Source organism: Priapulus caudatus, unplaced genomic scaffold (genome assembly GCF_000485595.1).
Source record: "Priapulus caudatus unplaced genomic scaffold, Priapulus_caudatus-5.0.1 Scaffold53, whole genome shotgun sequence".
Classification (NCBI taxonomy): domain Eukaryota; kingdom Metazoa; phylum Priapulida; class Priapulimorpha; order Priapulimorphida; family Priapulidae; genus Priapulus; species Priapulus caudatus.
The window spans coordinates 631,727-648,514 of NW_014577114.1; the positions used below are offsets into that span (position 1 = coordinate 631,727).

A 16,788-nucleotide genomic window follows, 5' to 3' on the forward strand; every position below is an offset into this window, starting at 1 on the left:
ATAACATAATAATAATAAGAATAATAATAACAATAACCAGAATCATCATCGTAATAATAACACTCTGACCACTCCCCCTACTACTAAGAAAGAACCCCCACATGGTCGTCATTTGATGTTCCTGCCTCAACTGATTTGCACCAACAGCATATCAGACTAGCTATATGCACGGGAGGAATTCCACCTTTCCTTTAGGGCATAGGATATTAATCACACCAAGTAATAATTGGCTTCTTTTATTTATAATTAGTCAAGTAAATTATTAAATAGTTTAGTGTAATTACCGATTCAGTTTTCGTGGTTAATAAAAAAATTTGTTCAAGCAATTCTGACAAAAACTAGAAAATCTATCACTGACAGTGATTAATACCCCCGCAATACCGCTTTGTCGGAGAGGAAATGAAAGATCATGGAGTGGCATATATTATGAGTAAAGAATACACGGAACACAAAAATATAATGGAATTAAAAAAGAAGATGAGATACGGTTTCCATGGCACCGCCTTAACTGACGCACAGAAGAAAATATGTCACGCACGTCTAAACTTCATGTTGATCAAGTGTATGAAATTTCATTGGAATCCCTTGAAAACTGCGGAAGTAGGTCGCGCCACAAACTTTTTGCAACGGCGGGGGTATAATCAAAGATGAGATACGGTTGCCATGGCAAGGCGTTGACCGACACACATAAAAATATGTCACGCACATCTACAACACTTCATGGTGATCAAGTGTATGAAGTTTGATTGAAATTCATTGAAAACTGTGGAAGTAGTTCGTGCCACAAACTTCGTTTGCGGGGGTATAGATATTTTCAGCCAAGGGTTTTTCATTCCGTCATGACATTGCGGTTTTAGGCAATAATCATCCCATATTCTGTTAGACTTCTAGTATGTGTCGTAAATGCTCAGTAAGAAATAAAGACTGCGTTATATATATTCTATAAAGTGTTGCTCTATATATATTAAACATCACACAATCTAAAAAATATAATTTTGCACAAATTCTAATCAAAACATCTTCATCACCAGCCACAGAGGTTTTTCACTCTAACGGCAATGGTAATTTTATATAATAACAATTCTAGATTTGGTTAGGCTTCTTTTCGGTATCGCAAAATAACAAATGTTTACGCTATATAATAGTGAACTTCCAATGTTAGCAACTGTACATGTTCTCATTTTTAATAAATTCGTTTTCAGTTTCTATTCTTAGCAGCGACTATCTCACAAATTCCACAAGCAGGTATTTTGGTAATTCCTGGAATTCTTGCTCATAATAGAGAACACTGCGCATTTAATATTTGTAAAGCGTCTATCATCGGCTAATATATCTCACAAAATTCTCTAGTTCATCTTTTGCTAATTACGAAAAGAGCATATTGCATTAACTACACTTAATCTCGCATGCGCCTAATTGCAGTATATTTCATGCTTGCTTATACATCACGGATTTAACGGCGGCCAATTTTAATTAATTCATATATAGGTCAGACTTGGAAATTGGTTTGAAAACCCAGCCAGTCCTGATTTCGAAAACTTCGATTTTAGCTATATAACCTATAGTCAAATCCATACAAAATTGTCAGTCCTGCTCAAAAGTTACCAGACCCTTCCCAACGCTGCACAAGGTCTATTATATTTTTACCTTAATTTCATAACGCACAACTGTCTGTAATAATCGAGTTTTTATACATAAAAGAGATTGTTTAACCACTTAATATAAATAACTTTTCATTATAAACACGCCAACACACGTATACACAATCGTACACATGCACGCACGAACACAGCTGCACGTGCACATACCCACCCAAATGCGCGCGCACACGCACGCACCTACACACAAACGAGTGTCGCAGAGCGACAGCGCTCATCTGACGTGTACTGTAGCCGGCTATTCTTCTGATAAACTCACTGGCAACCGAATCAAGTGCGACCTCCCGTCACCGCGTTGATATAGGCTTTGCTATACCGGTAGTACAGTAATAAAGATATATAGCGTGTAGCCTTTAATGACATTCGCTATAGTTAACGGTTTAATCAGTGAACAATTAGTCCGCAGCGCCGGAGCGTAAGTGGTGGTGGGTGGGGAAGGTGGGGATGGAGAGTGCGCGGAGAGGTGGGAGCAGGGGAGCGGGTGAAGGGGCTCCTAATCAGCCAAGCAGTTTTAGTACCTTTCTGTTAACAGTCAACAATCAATGTTTAACGCCTCCCTGCTTGGGGGTCAAAAAGGTTATGCAAGACACGTTATCTCTTCGCCGTGCGTCAGTGGAAAGCACATTTCACTAAGTCCCTCATAAAGCGCCATAAAAAGTGGTAGGTCACCCGGCAGAAACAGAGAGAAAAGTTGTGTTCTCGCTGCTGTCAACCATGTCCCATCAGAAAATGTTCATAAAAACTGCCAACTGTGCCCCATTGACACTTTAGAACTGTTAACCTTGGTCAATTTTCGAATACCCAGGGGTGATGGTTTATCCTACCAATGAAATGCTATACACCCACTATCACCTGCAGCCTTAGTGCCGATGCCCGTTTAGATTGTGACCGAGGCAATTACTGCACTTTCCTCCTATGACCTTAAGTTTAAGGAGGGAATGTTTGCCCGGTACCTTCCTATTTTACACAGCTCCCTGTAGATCCATTTGACGCAGTTTGACGCCCCGAGACCCTTTCGACATCCAACTCGATTTTCTGGATTACCCACTCCCAAACGGTCCCGAATATCGTAGACCGTACGTCGAGCGTTAAGAGTTAGGGTGCCCACTGTTGACTAGAACCACGGAACGCATCGCTCATAAGGCGATTTACAAGCCTGCATCTGACTATGTCAGATGAGCTAACAAACACATACCGTATTTACTCGTGTATAAGAGGCTTTTTGGTACCTAAATTCGATATCATAGGTTGGGGTTCGACTTATTTAGGGGGCTAAGAACCCCGTTTAAGGGTGACGATGAAGAATTTGATGGATAATCATTGTTTTTAATTGTGAATTGATTTCACTTAATTCTTAACAGATCTTAATATTGGTCTTCTATTTGATTATAGGCCTACTTATTACATCGTGCATGCATTTTACAATCGCTCCATAACTATGTTCATAATTTACTTTATTCAATAAATGCGTTGCAATATGGCGACTTGTTTTATCAATAACTAGTCAACGTGACACCAATATTTAATACCAATACATATTCCACTTATATTTCATTAAATTTATTTTATACCAATTTTTAAGGCAATACTTGCGATGCGACTTATACACGAGCCCTCTTATACACGAGTAAATACGGTATGCACGCACGATCATACACACAATAATAAAGAAGAAGCCTGCAGTCATTTTAAAATGATGTATAGTGAGTGAGCAACATCCACATAGCAGCATTTGACCCCAATTAAAATTTGCACTTAAAATAAAACAGGGTCTGAGCCATATCCTAATGACGGTTTTTATAGCTGCGCAAAACAATTTAAAATGTTAGCCGCAACGCTAATACCAAATGAAGCCATTCGATTTCCATAATTAAAATTACTATTATTTTCCAAGCTACCACATGCTGATCTCATTAATAACTGCAAAAGCGTGGAGGCTTTTTTCATGTTTAATTATATTTAAAAGAATGCCAAGAGGAAAATAAAAATGCGATTTCGACAACTATCGCATTTGTCTTCCGAAACCTTAGCAAAAACCCAGACTGGCGTCAGATAGCACACTGACATAAACCTATGGTTAAAGCACGCTAATATCTGATAACTGCCAGCGACAGTTCCCCGCCCACTTTACTGGTATTTTCTTTCCACACAGGCGACACGAAATGTGATTGTGGGCGACAATATAAACGTGGATTCTCTGTGATTACTTGCTTTGAATGTGAGTATGACGGGGCATTTTACAGAGATTTCGGCTACACAAAACCAATTCTCACGTTCTGATTAATGTATTATCTATATGTAAAAATGCCTTTTACGATCATGAGAACACGACGCCCGTATCATCACACATGCCTGCGGCAATAGCTTCATTGCATATTGCCAGACCGTCACGCGACGGGGGAGTGCAACACGCAGGACAAAAGCAGCAGACGCATTTATCTTAGTATACAGAGAAAAAGCATTTAGACGCATGTGTTCAAAGCAAGCCCCATGCACTAAGCATCCCCTTTCTATGATAACCAACTTGGCTATCATCATTAGGGAAACAGACGTAAGATGCCATGCGTTCAAGTTACCTGGCGTGACAATTAAGCCAGTTATATAATATATCGTTTCATTGAAGTTGAAAGACGTTGAACAACACACGTTTCTCGGCATACGACGCTGCACGAAGCTTGGAAGCTAGGAAGCTTGCGCAACGGGAGCGGTCGATAAAGTAAGTCCCTTATTCACGTATCAACTGTTGCGCACATGATAACTCAACAATGCGATAACGAAATTCAGATGTCAATTTTATAGGAACACCGATAATGTATATCATATGAGCATACAAGCTCTCTAGCCAAACAAATCACTGATATATCAATATACAATGAGATTGACTATATATATATATATATATATATATATGCCAATAGCCAAGGGTGTCGGAAGAGTCGGACGACCCCCTCGCCCGACCTTGACAGGCAGTGCTCCGCTTTTTCATACCAGTTATTTGCCTAATTATACGAAGTCCAAACACGTTCCTAACTATTCATTATTACCCTTTTCTTCGGTAAACTCAATGATGCATACAGAAATCATTTCTTCTACTAGCTCCAAGAAACGGTATTGCTAGGGTTACAATACCTGTATATACCTGTATATACCTGTATATAGCTGTATATAGCTGTATATAGCTGTATATACCTGTATATAGGGTTACAATACCTGTATAGACAATCCGTCGCACAGCCTGGTCGGGCTATTCTTCTACATAATATTGGTAGGCCAAATTGGACAGTAAACGAACTAAATAAAAAAGGTAGGAGAGAGATAGGTTTATATATAGACCTATTTTTACTAGTTTGCATATCGTTTGGAGTAGTTAGGTGCCAGGAGCGACCCATGTGACGACACTCCTTTGTAAAGCAGTCTTTCGTCAAGTAGTCGCAAAACATTAATTATTAAGAGCTAATAATACCTAAAGCCCGGCGCACACGTGAGTAACTTTACACTTTAATGACGCATAAGTCAAAATACTCACGCGTAATATTTTCAGCGTTCGCCGCATACGTGAGTAAAATTACTCAAGGAATAAGTGGTAATGCAGATCACGTGACTGTGCGCACAATTATTTAAACGCATGCGCTGTGAGTACCAGTGTTGAGTAAATTTACTCAGCGCGCGCGCACACGTTGAGGAAAATGACGCATGAGTCAAAAATTAACACGTTTGATATTGAGTAAAATGACGCATGCGTCAAATTACTCAACGAAAATCCGCCGCACACGTGAGTAAAATGACGCATGCGTCAAATTACTCAACGAAAATCCGCCGCACACGTGATCGAGTATTTTGACTCATGCGTCATTTTACTTGCGTAAAATTACTCTCGTGTGCGCCGGGCTTAACATCTCTTGAATATATGTTTGGAAGATAGGCAGAAAAGGCCGAAAGTAGCGGCAGTTCAAGACCCGCCGCAACCATGTCTAATAGGGCACATGTTAAAAAAACCATGAAAGGTAGGCTACCCTCTAAACCCGAGGACGACGAGTCAGAGATGGAAAGCTAATAATATAGCATTATGTATCCCGTCATCATTTGGCAAAATGCCAGGCGTACTGTGCATGACTGTAGAATATATGTCAGGCTAACACGAAAACATCTCCATTAGCCCTTTCCCTCGCTTACATCGCATCTCTAGCATTCTCTGCAAAATATAAAGCAGATCTAAGCATAGAAAAAATGGTGTGTGAGTGCATCAATACGTGTTAGAGAAGGCAAGCTCTCTACACTCGCTATAATATAGACGCGCTATGGCACGCGTATCATCTAGAAAAGACTGCTCTCATTACATCTCGCCACATTTCATTCACGAAACTGAAAGTAAACAGCATAATGTGTGACACGCCACGCGACAGCAGCTACTGTCAGTTCCAGAGAGGTTTTCACGCTTAGCGTTTATTCATATAAGGCTGGCACAGACTTCTGAACATCATATATACTCATCAATATACGCATTATATGTGCTTTGTCTTATTCCATTTTGTGCATTAGTTTTGTTAATTATTACCCACAGTTCATTTCAAAGTAAAATATTTTGAAAGGTGTTTTGAAAAGTATTTTGAAACGTGTTTCTGTGCAATGATTGTGTTCATGTAGAACAGAGACTAAGAGTTCCGAGAGGCTCCAAAGCTCCACCTTCTAATGGAAAAACTCCACCCCTCCATGAATGCTCAATACGGGCCTGATAAAGACACACGCGCGCGCGCGCAGGCACGCATGCACGCACGCACACACACACACTAACACGCACACACACACTAACACGCACACACACACACATACACGCACATTGAACACACACACACACGACACGCACGGCACGCACACGCGCACCGGCTGCGCCGCGCGCACACGACCACACTCACACCGCCACAACCGCACACGCGGCACCGACGCACACAAACACACACACGCACGCACGCACGCACACACACGCACACACACAAACACACACAATATACATACAATATGCATATATATATATATATATATATAGAGAGAGAGAGAGAGAATATACACTAATACATGATGAAACCTATAGCTTCCACTGACACTCAGTAAAACACAACTTCGTAACATGTATAAACTAAGGTTTATTTGTATATAACAATACTTGTATCACGTAATCGGCACTGAGATTATCGAATTTCAATTGCAAATCTTACAAATACATGAGGTTATTCTTTTGCACAATTTAAACAACTGGCGATAATTTGGTGTACATAAATGGTAGCATAAAATAAACATACTACAGTCAGTTCACCGAGGTCACTTTTTGTTTATCTTCAGTGAAACGAAATGCAATCATCTATTCATATGCAGTAAACTTTACATGAGACAATAATATATATGAATATGCATATTAAACATGTAAAAATAAGCGTGAATGAATTAAAAGAAGATCTATAGAAGCATTTTATAAAACCACAAATGAAAGTGCTTCGAAAGTTTCCAACCAGATTACATAGTTTTCTCTATTATCTACAAATGTTGGGCGAATCAAATAACTAGGTCAGCAAACTAATGCTTCATTCTATCAGCTCGTATATCTGATGTCGGCCGACACTAGAAGTTTCACAATATGAGGTTCTAGCTACCTCTAGTGACGAATAAATTGGTGAAATAATTTACATAAAATCAGGAGTAGATAATAGAAGATCTTCTATTATCTACTCCTGATAAAATCACGAACAAAGAATAGACTCTGCGACGCATTTGAAGACGTCATGTACTTGTCTTCATCGTGACGTACCTGACCGCTTTCGTGATGCCAACAAGTGCAACCCGCGCTAGTCCTGCTCTTTAAACCTGAAGTGATGCGTCACACAATGATTTCTGTTGACATAAAAGTTGCGTGCCTGCCGCTGATTGCTGTCTGTACTAAACACAATCCATAGATTCATATATAGCTACCATATACCATATACCATATAGATACCATATACTACCATATACAGCTTACTGTTCTCTTTATGCTCGGTATCATACGTACAGTTTATTGCACGCAAATAGCATGAATTACTATGATCTATCCCTGTAAGGTTACTGTTGTGTTGCCGGAATATGTAACAAGTGGATTCAAATTTACTACTCTTTAACTCATGAGATCTACAAATTCAAATGGGTCAGGTTACAATGCAAGACATCATTGTGCAGCCGGGCTACGTATCTTACTCATATGCATAACCTTTGGCACCACGTTTCTAAATTGCGCAGTACATGCGGTACAAGCCTATATAGTATGGACCCTTCTACGGACGTCCTCTACTCAGTGGCGGCACCAGGATTGTAAAAGTGGAGGGGGGAGCAGAGGGCAAGGAAAAATGTTGGGAGGGAGGGGGAAAATGTTGTGATGCTGTGAACCGGGTTTGTGAACTGTGTCCTTACAAATTCAAACGTGTCACGTTATAATGCAAGACATCATTGTGCAGCCGCGCTACGTATCTTACTCATATGCATAACCTTTGGCACCACGTTTCTAAATTGCGCAGTACATGCGGTACACACTTCCTGGCTATAGGAAAAGCCCCTCATCTTCGGTGTCCCAATAGTTATTTTGAACAATTAAAGTAGGGTACATATTATCAGGAGTGAATAATAATAGATTATTATTATATTGATTATATTGATTTATTATTATAGATTTATATTATGCTCGCTGATGCTCTTTCCATGGTTATTGCTGCACATAACTATAAAACACCCATAACGGCACATTTCTTAATAGTCAACTGATAAGCCAATGATTGCATTGTAATGTATTGCGAAACTTTTCATAAAATTTATCATGATCAAGTGAAGATTGGTACTCCTTCTTGTTTAATAAAGCCTATCCATAGCACTCGATCGTCCACGCATGATTACTGCTTTCAACATGTACCATCTACAAAGGATTCCTTAAAGATTAGCTTCTTCATTTCAGTCATTCCATACTGGAATTCTCTTCCTTGTTCTTTGGTTAATTGTAAAATTGAACATTTTTCTACTGCAATCCACAGTGTTAATCTGTCAATTTGATCAACTTTGTCTTTCCACATCTTCTACATAGTCTCTTGGACTTTGAAGACCAATTATTGTGAGGTTATGATGTATGTTTGCAATTCCCACTGATATTCACAATTTCACAGCATTTACTGTGTTACCAGCTGTTGGTCGGTGCTAGTATCGCACTTGACCAAATATTTCGGTCAAGTGACTCATCTTATACAGTCGAAATCTGTCTTCAAGTTGGCATGACAACGAACCAGCTGGTTCTAAACAATCACCGGACTTGCATACTTTTACTGCGAGACTGGTGATGTGATTTGCTCCAGATTGTAATCACCATATTCTCATTAATCCAGATAATTCTCACTTCATCCATTACCTTGAATTTTATTATTCTTACGATAAACTGTAGATGTGTGTATTATCAAATTTATTATTATATCACGGCCCCTTAAAATATTTACAGCACACAGCATATACACCATACTAATTGCTTAAAACAAGCGACGATGGCACCCTGGGAAGGTGACATTATTGCTTCGGCTCTCTGTATTACTCTCTCTATATATAGTATACGGTCCTTGTTGATATTAAATAGAAATTGCCACTGTTCAGTCTCCCCCCCCCAACACACATACTATACTATGCTTATTGCTAGTAAGATTTCATTAGAGCATAGCTAGAATTTGAACTGTACAATACGGAATGCAAATACACTAGTAACATGGCTTATTATTTAAACATACACTCGTCTAGTTTGTTTAAAAAAAATTCAAGCCTTTGTGATAGCTGCTTGATATTGTGCAATAGTAAGATAACTTGTCATATACAACGCTAGGAGGAAAAGAGATGGAGCAACAACTAAAACAGTCTAAGCATTTCATGGGATGAGGTCATTTAATGAGTAGGGGAAAAATCGACATTGGGAGACTGCACAAGACATTGCCACTAAAATAATAAATATCTTAAAGGCATAATAGGCCCATTGATTGGAGCAAGGGAGACTTGTCTATCATTATTTATATTACTCACATTTTTCATTATAATAATCTGCCTGTGCATAAAAATTACTATCTCCAAAAAAAACCAATAACATGTTACTAGATTTTACAATGTAACTAACTTTTAGATGTGTCAGAACTTTTTTATGTTTAGATTTAAAAGGTCAGACAAGTTTTTGGCAAATCGTGAATTAGACACTAGATGTGGCAAGAGAAATGGTTATTGCATGGCTAGTGAAATAATCAGGTTGGTAAGTGAATATTTCAGCTTACTAGTAAATTAGTAGGGTTTTATGTAAGGGAATTATTCTCATATGGTTGGAATAAACGCAACAGGCACATTTTGAAGAGTGGCCTAACAACATGCCACGGAAGGCGATAATTTGACATGCATGCATAAAAAATACCTATAAACTGATCTTGACTAAACTAAACTAGCTTGACCAACATTTGATTTTCAACAACATCCTGCGGGTTATCACGGTTAGGGCACGTCAGCGTTGCGCCGGTTACGTCGGATAGTGTTAGGCTTATTATAATGTACACACCGTCAGGTGCTACCACCTAGCGACGGGTTTAGGTAAGAACGATGGAAGCAAATACAATAAAACGACTAGAACCCATATAATATCATCCATGAAACACAACATCATGCGACAATGCTATCACGAAAGACACGATGGCCAGACTAGGTCTAAATAGATTCATTAGAAAGGGCAGTGATGCTTTGATTTCTCTGTAGATTCACTATCACTTCACCAAACTGTCTGCCACCGACTTTAAACACCTGCAAGTTGGTATAATTTTCCGACCAGCACGGTGACATGGTTGTATTTAATATTATATAAATCTATAACTACTATATACCATTAAAAACATTTATGAGTCCATCTATGTACTTAAACGTGCTATTTTCCTATCTGGAAGTGCATATACACAATGGTTGTTGAACGACATTTCAACGACACTATTACCAATGAAAACAAACACACTTACCTATCCAGAATCCTTAACATTGTAGGAGTTATGAAGCCCACGCAGCCAAATCTTTCATATCATCGTCTTCTACTTCAGCTGAAATTAATACCGTCAATGTGTATTAAATAAAACAATAACTGAAACTAACTGTTTATGCCTAATCGAAAACTCATTCCTCACTACTGTTAGTCTGTTAGTATATGTGCGCGGATTGGGGGCGCAGATTGGCCTAACCAGTCACGTTCGCACCCACAAAACCTGATGTCAAACCCCAGGATGACTGGATGGTCTTTATCGTTCCGACAGACGAATAATATAATATATATATATAATATATATGTGCGACGCCACATACCCCTACTGGGCTTCAGGGCAACTGGCTCTGCAGTAGGCACACTGGGAAGATCCTCTCCAACTGCTGGCTCCACCCTCAGGAGTTGTTCGTCAAGTTCCTCCTGCTCTAATTCTTCCAACTCTGCCATCAATTCATCCTAAGAATAGAATTAGATGGTGGATTTGAAGGTGTTTAGAAGTAAATTTACACAACTAAGCACAATATTTACCACTGCATAACCTTTTTAAAACAAGCATATGTACAAATACAATTATAATACTTGACAAGACATCTACAAAGCAATAATTCTGCATGTTTGCCCAACTGATTAAGCATTTACTGGCATTCCTTGCTTAATGGTTACAAATTCGAATTAACTTTTGACATTAATATAGATGTCATGTAACCCTCAACAGAGAGCAAGACACATTACCACCAAATAATTCCTTTCAATACTCATAGTGATAACAGCAAATCGATAATTTTTACTAGCAATTTTGCTTAACTACATTGTAATTATGCCTGCAACAATAGGCCTAGTCAATGATAAAGATACGAATAATTATATTTTGTTATATATTGGTTTGATATATGATTATTTGATATTAGCTAGATGGCCAGTTACAGTCCTGTATTTGAGTCACGCAGATTGTGATACTGTATTATGAATCATATCATGATGTGTATCAATAAGTATTGTATGGTGACCCAAATATTGGGATAAGCATTGTATTGTTGACTAGACATATAATTTCAGGCATACCCTTAACATCTTGACACCCACAAGGTTTTATCTGAAATGTAACCCATGCAATTGCTGTGAAATAACTGTACATGTTACCAACTATATTATTACCTCATCGACATCGGTTCCAAATCCAATGGGGTTTGAAATAGCATCTGATATCTCATTTGCAATCTCCTGCTGTTCTGCGACATCATCCATCAAGTCGTGTACTTTGTCCACATCCCTGTATATGTATTAAAGGTATATATTGTTAAAAAACCGCACTATCCCTTTTCTTGTGGTTCAAAACTATTCTGTGCTGCCTGTTTGCATTACATTTCAGGTAAGGTAATAACATTGGTATTGAAATATATTAAAAGTACAGATGCAATACATACCATACACATTGTATATGGATGTGCATGTGCAATCACAATTTTCAGAGAGTCACACTGACTCCTACTGATACAAATATGGAAGTCTGTGAGTAATATAGCAAGTATCTGAATTCTGGACTAGTGCTAATTTTCAAACCTGCATATTATATACTATATGTCATACTATACATACCAAACAATTTCTTAATGAATTAACAATGATGTCAAGATTGATAACTTGCATCACCAAAAAGATTGGCATGAACAATAACTGAAATTAACAAAAAAACATTGCACATAATTGTAGCAGTCTTCAGACTGTAACTACCCGACCTATAATATACATCTAATTTCTAAACCATGTAGACTTACATATCCTGGTGTGCATTTTTCAATGCCTTTGCAGCATAACCCATTATCTTGAGAACCTCTGTGTTGGTACTGGCATTTTCTAGAGCTTCTCTCTGAAACTCTATTGTTGACAGAGTTCCGTCGATCTGCTGTAGCTGTTTCTCATACCGCTTCTTCCTTTTTAGAGCCTGAATAGCAACTGAAAAAAATGTGTATATATATATATTAAGCTTTACCAATCAGTAATTTCACTATACAAGCACTTGAGTCAACATGCTGATAAGTACACCATTTAATTCCTCTTCATCCTGTCTTAACCCTCATCCTCTTAAGTGACCCCAGTCTCAACAACCTTAATGTAATCAATATGTTATATGTTTGTGCTGACCAGTATCCAGGGGGGGTCGTACAGATGGAGGGGGGCGACAGCAAAGCTTTTGATTTCGTGGTGGTTCCATTTCCGTGTGGTCTTAGGCGTTTTCACTATAAGTTGTACAGCGCCCCATGATGCCTGTCCTATGTAACACTTGATATGTGAACATCAGAGAGATCGCACCATGATTGCATGAAGAAATGGATAAGGATGTTGTACGAGAGAGTATGCGCATTATGTGGCTATTCGTAACATCGAACTGATTCCTCTGCGTATTGCTCTGCTCTGTGCTGCTACAGAACGTCATGACAGCAGTACCTACGTCATGTTGAAGGGAACTGTCGACAGCCGTCATGTTGAAGATGTCGGCGACGTTGTTTTGCCTGAAGTTCTTCATGTAACGTGATGTTGTGCACGCAATCGCCAACTTCCTCAATATGATAGATTTGGATGACATTTGTCACGCGTAGTTAGACTTATATTGCTGAACGGCGCATATATGACCGCCGGAGAATGTATAACTGTTGCGTATAAAAGTTGCAAAGATATTAAAAATCCGGGGCCCGTTGTCAGAAACATCGTAAAGTTAATGCTAATGCTAATGCTAAGATAACACTTATGACTAATGTTAGTGTTACGAGAGTAGCGTTGACAGAAACACATCGTAGCTACGAGCAAACTCACGATAACAGGAACTTCTAAATTTCATGTCACAAGGCTGCTGATTGGATGAGAATCGATCACAAAATTCAAATTCATACACATTTATTGTGCATCACAGTAATTTATGCATATTATGATGGCTAACCACATATAAATAATATTTGATGAAAAACGACACGGTCTTGAATTTATTCTGCACAACAAGACAAATTCTCACGCTGTAACACGAGACGCGAGAGTCGTGGTTAGTGCAAAAGTATTTAAAACACGAGAACAAATGCCATACGCCATTTGTAAATGTTTTGTTTCGCTTCACGATCGGTAAATAATTAATGTTTTTGACGTGTTTTTCAAGAAAAACACATGATATTACTCATTAATATAAAATATAATATCACTATAATTGTAATTCTTAGTCTAAATGTGTTATTTTCATCTTAATATTAAAGTTACGAGAGGGTCTGGGCTCTCGTAATGTTAAGAAGATATTTGCGAGGATTTTTCGTTCTCGTAACATTACGATGTTTCTGTCAACGGTTAACGAGTGGAAGTTAATGTTAAGACTAATGTTAAGACTAATTTTGTTTCTGACAACGGGCCCCCGACCGTTATTTCATGAAAAATTTGATAAAATAGTGATACGAAATAGTACACGGATTGTGCGCCCATTTACCTCTTTCAAATCATACGCTGTTTACGAATTTCCATTCGCTGGATTTCCACCCGAGCTCCGCCCACTTTAAAAATAGTGCTAGCATTGTGGCAGTGGTATCTTGAGTGTGCGAAGGGGCACTGCATGCAGTTTGATTGTGGCAGTGGTATCCTGGACCCGGTTCCACAGTCGTGGATTAACTTTAACCCTGAGTTAAGACTAACTCTGAGTTAAACTCACTAACTCTGAGTTAAATTTGGGTTTCATAAACATGGATTGAATCCTGAGTGAAGTAACTCAGAGTTCACTCAGAGCAAGACTCAGAGTAACTCAGAGTTAGTATCCCATAATTCAACATAGTTAGAACAGACGAACATGATAGATGCATGATAGACGCATAGACGATAGACGCATGATAGACACACGAACATGGTAGAAGGTGTAATGAAATGAAAGTGTCAATGACCTGTACTGCAGCTCACCACAAAAAAGGACACAAATGAGTGAGTTAGAAGAAGTCAATTTTAATTGAGCAACCATCGACGTACATTATAGAAACGATTGCCATCTGTATATCGCAATAATAATTTATAAACTAAAATGAATCACAATTTGTGACTGTAGATGGCGCTATACCCGCTTTGTAGCAATGGCGTTTGAAATAAATAGCTCATGCTGCGTTCCGACATGTTTTGTAAAACTTTACTCTAATATAGACGTTTTATCGGCAGGGTGGAGAGGAAATTTACCAATTTTGCATTAAAGATATTGTCAATGAAATCTTGTAAAACGAACCAGACGAGTGTGACACCACAGACTGTTTGTGTTTATATAATATGCTATATAATTGCCGAACCCTACCTAATTTGCATAATTTTTTTTTAAATATCAAAACCCCTACCCTTATTCATTCACATACCAAAAATGAGCAAAATCCGTTGAACCTGAACTGACTAATGGCAATTCCCATTTTTGCCAAAAAATTTTCATAAATATATATATATTATATATACAGGGTTCTCCAAGAGCACTTATAGCCTGGCGGCCCGCCAGGCTATCGTCGAGCCCCGCCATCCTAAAATGCACCCGCCACTCTAAATATCATAGCCGCCATGCTAAATATCATAGCCCCCGGACCCCCTTTAGCACGCAAACCGCCTTCGGCGATTTGCAACTAGGACCGTAAAGGCAGCACCCGCCATGCTACAATGAAAAAGCTTGGAGAACTCTGATATATGATAACAAATGGTGCTAACAGAATAAACTATAGTATATATTTATATTATATATTATATTTATTTAATAGATAATCAATCTGAAATAACATGCCCAAATATGAAATTATCTCCCAGGGCTTAGACATGTTTATGGGTAAATTAAAGCCTATGTGGAAATGCATTTCCATGCAAATTATTGGCTAGCACTCCCAAACCTTCTGTAAAAATAAAGTAAAGATCTAAATCTTCAGATAAAGTATTTCTAGATAAAGTAAAATCTGATGCTAACAGTAACATTAACGCAGCGGATATTTTTCATCCGCTGGATTTTAATCCTGCGGATCCTGCTTTTTAATCCTGTGGATATTTTTAATACGGTTAAAACCGTATACAGCAGCGACTTCTTCGACGTGGATATTCGTCCGAGCATCGGACACCTGTTTGTATGCGCTATTCGTCCGAGCATCGGACACCTGTTTGTATGCGCTATTCGTCCGAGCAGTTGTTGCGCATGCGCTGTTCATGTTGCATGCCGCAGCCGCACGGCACGACTGCCGTAGGTAGGAAGTGTGAAGGGGGGGTCTCGGGGGTCTCCCCCCAGACAATTTTTAAATCTAGACGCTCTAAAATGCTATTTACCCTTTAGATTTTTGATTATTATATGCCCTTTAGGCTGGGGGCCCATAGCGTTTTGCTACAGCAGCCCTACGGCTGTGACGCCCCTGCATCAGTGTTTGCCACTGAGCAGAAAAAGCTGTAGGCCTGCAGGGCCTATAGCTTCTAAAAGCTGCAGGCCCGCCAATTTTGGAGCAAATTACAGTAATAAAACAGCATATATCATGTTCTGCCTTATGTTTATTAATCATTATCAATGTCCATAATCATAATCCCTCTGTTTTTCCTTCCTCTCGTCGGATGACTGTTTATGCTTCGTTGCCGGGGGCTCACAATTAAGGAAACGCCACATCGTTGTTATATGTAGCTCCTTGGTAACTACGATTTTCCACTTTGACAGCAGAGAGACAGACTGGTAGTCTGGTACACATCGGGGACTTCTATGGGGGTCTGGGGGCCAGAACATTTTTGAAAATTATAAGCTCTGAGATGCAATCTAGAGCCATTTCAGGGTACTCCAATAGCTTACAACTAGCAACACTTTTTGGTGGAAAAAGGGAAAAATTATGTAAAATTTACCTAAGTAGAGTACCGTAAATTTTGATGGGCAGCTGGGGATTCCGCGTCTGTGTTGAGTGTGTCGAAGTAAATGTATTTGTAGACGATTGTTCTTAGCCAGGAAGCTTTATTTAGCTACACCTGCTATAAATGTAATAGTTTTTCCAAACGTTAAAAACAATATGAACGGTTAAACTGAGTGGATGCGACGAGGCTGTACTGCTGTTTGCATGACTAGTAGTAATACGA

General features: G+C 38.8%; 1 protein-coding gene across 5 annotated transcripts in view; it reads right to left on the reverse strand.

Annotated features, from left to right (window-relative positions):
- LOC106820942 (charged multivesicular body protein 4b-like) overlaps window positions 1-16,788 on the reverse strand; it is a 61,325-nt gene that overhangs the window by 37,045 nt on the left and 7,492 nt on the right. For 3 of the 5 annotated variants that reach the window (XM_014825551.1, XM_014825554.1, XM_014825555.1), the window contains exons 3-7: window positions 12,483-12,660; window positions 11,863-11,977; window positions 11,028-11,163; window positions 10,691-10,768; window positions 6,780-7,514 (exon numbers count right to left, since the gene is read on the reverse strand). In XM_014825551.1, the coding sequence (XP_014681037.1) occupies window positions 10,719-10,768; window positions 11,028-11,163; window positions 11,863-11,977; window positions 12,483-12,660 (479 nt within the window). In that variant the 3' untranslated portion in view covers window positions 6,780-7,514; window positions 10,691-10,718. Of the gene's footprint in view, window positions 1-6,779; window positions 7,542-10,690; window positions 10,769-11,027; window positions 11,164-11,862; window positions 11,978-12,482; window positions 12,661-16,788 lie in introns of those variants that run through there. The other 2 variants (XM_014825553.1, XM_014825552.1) reach the window with 2 other exon arrangements.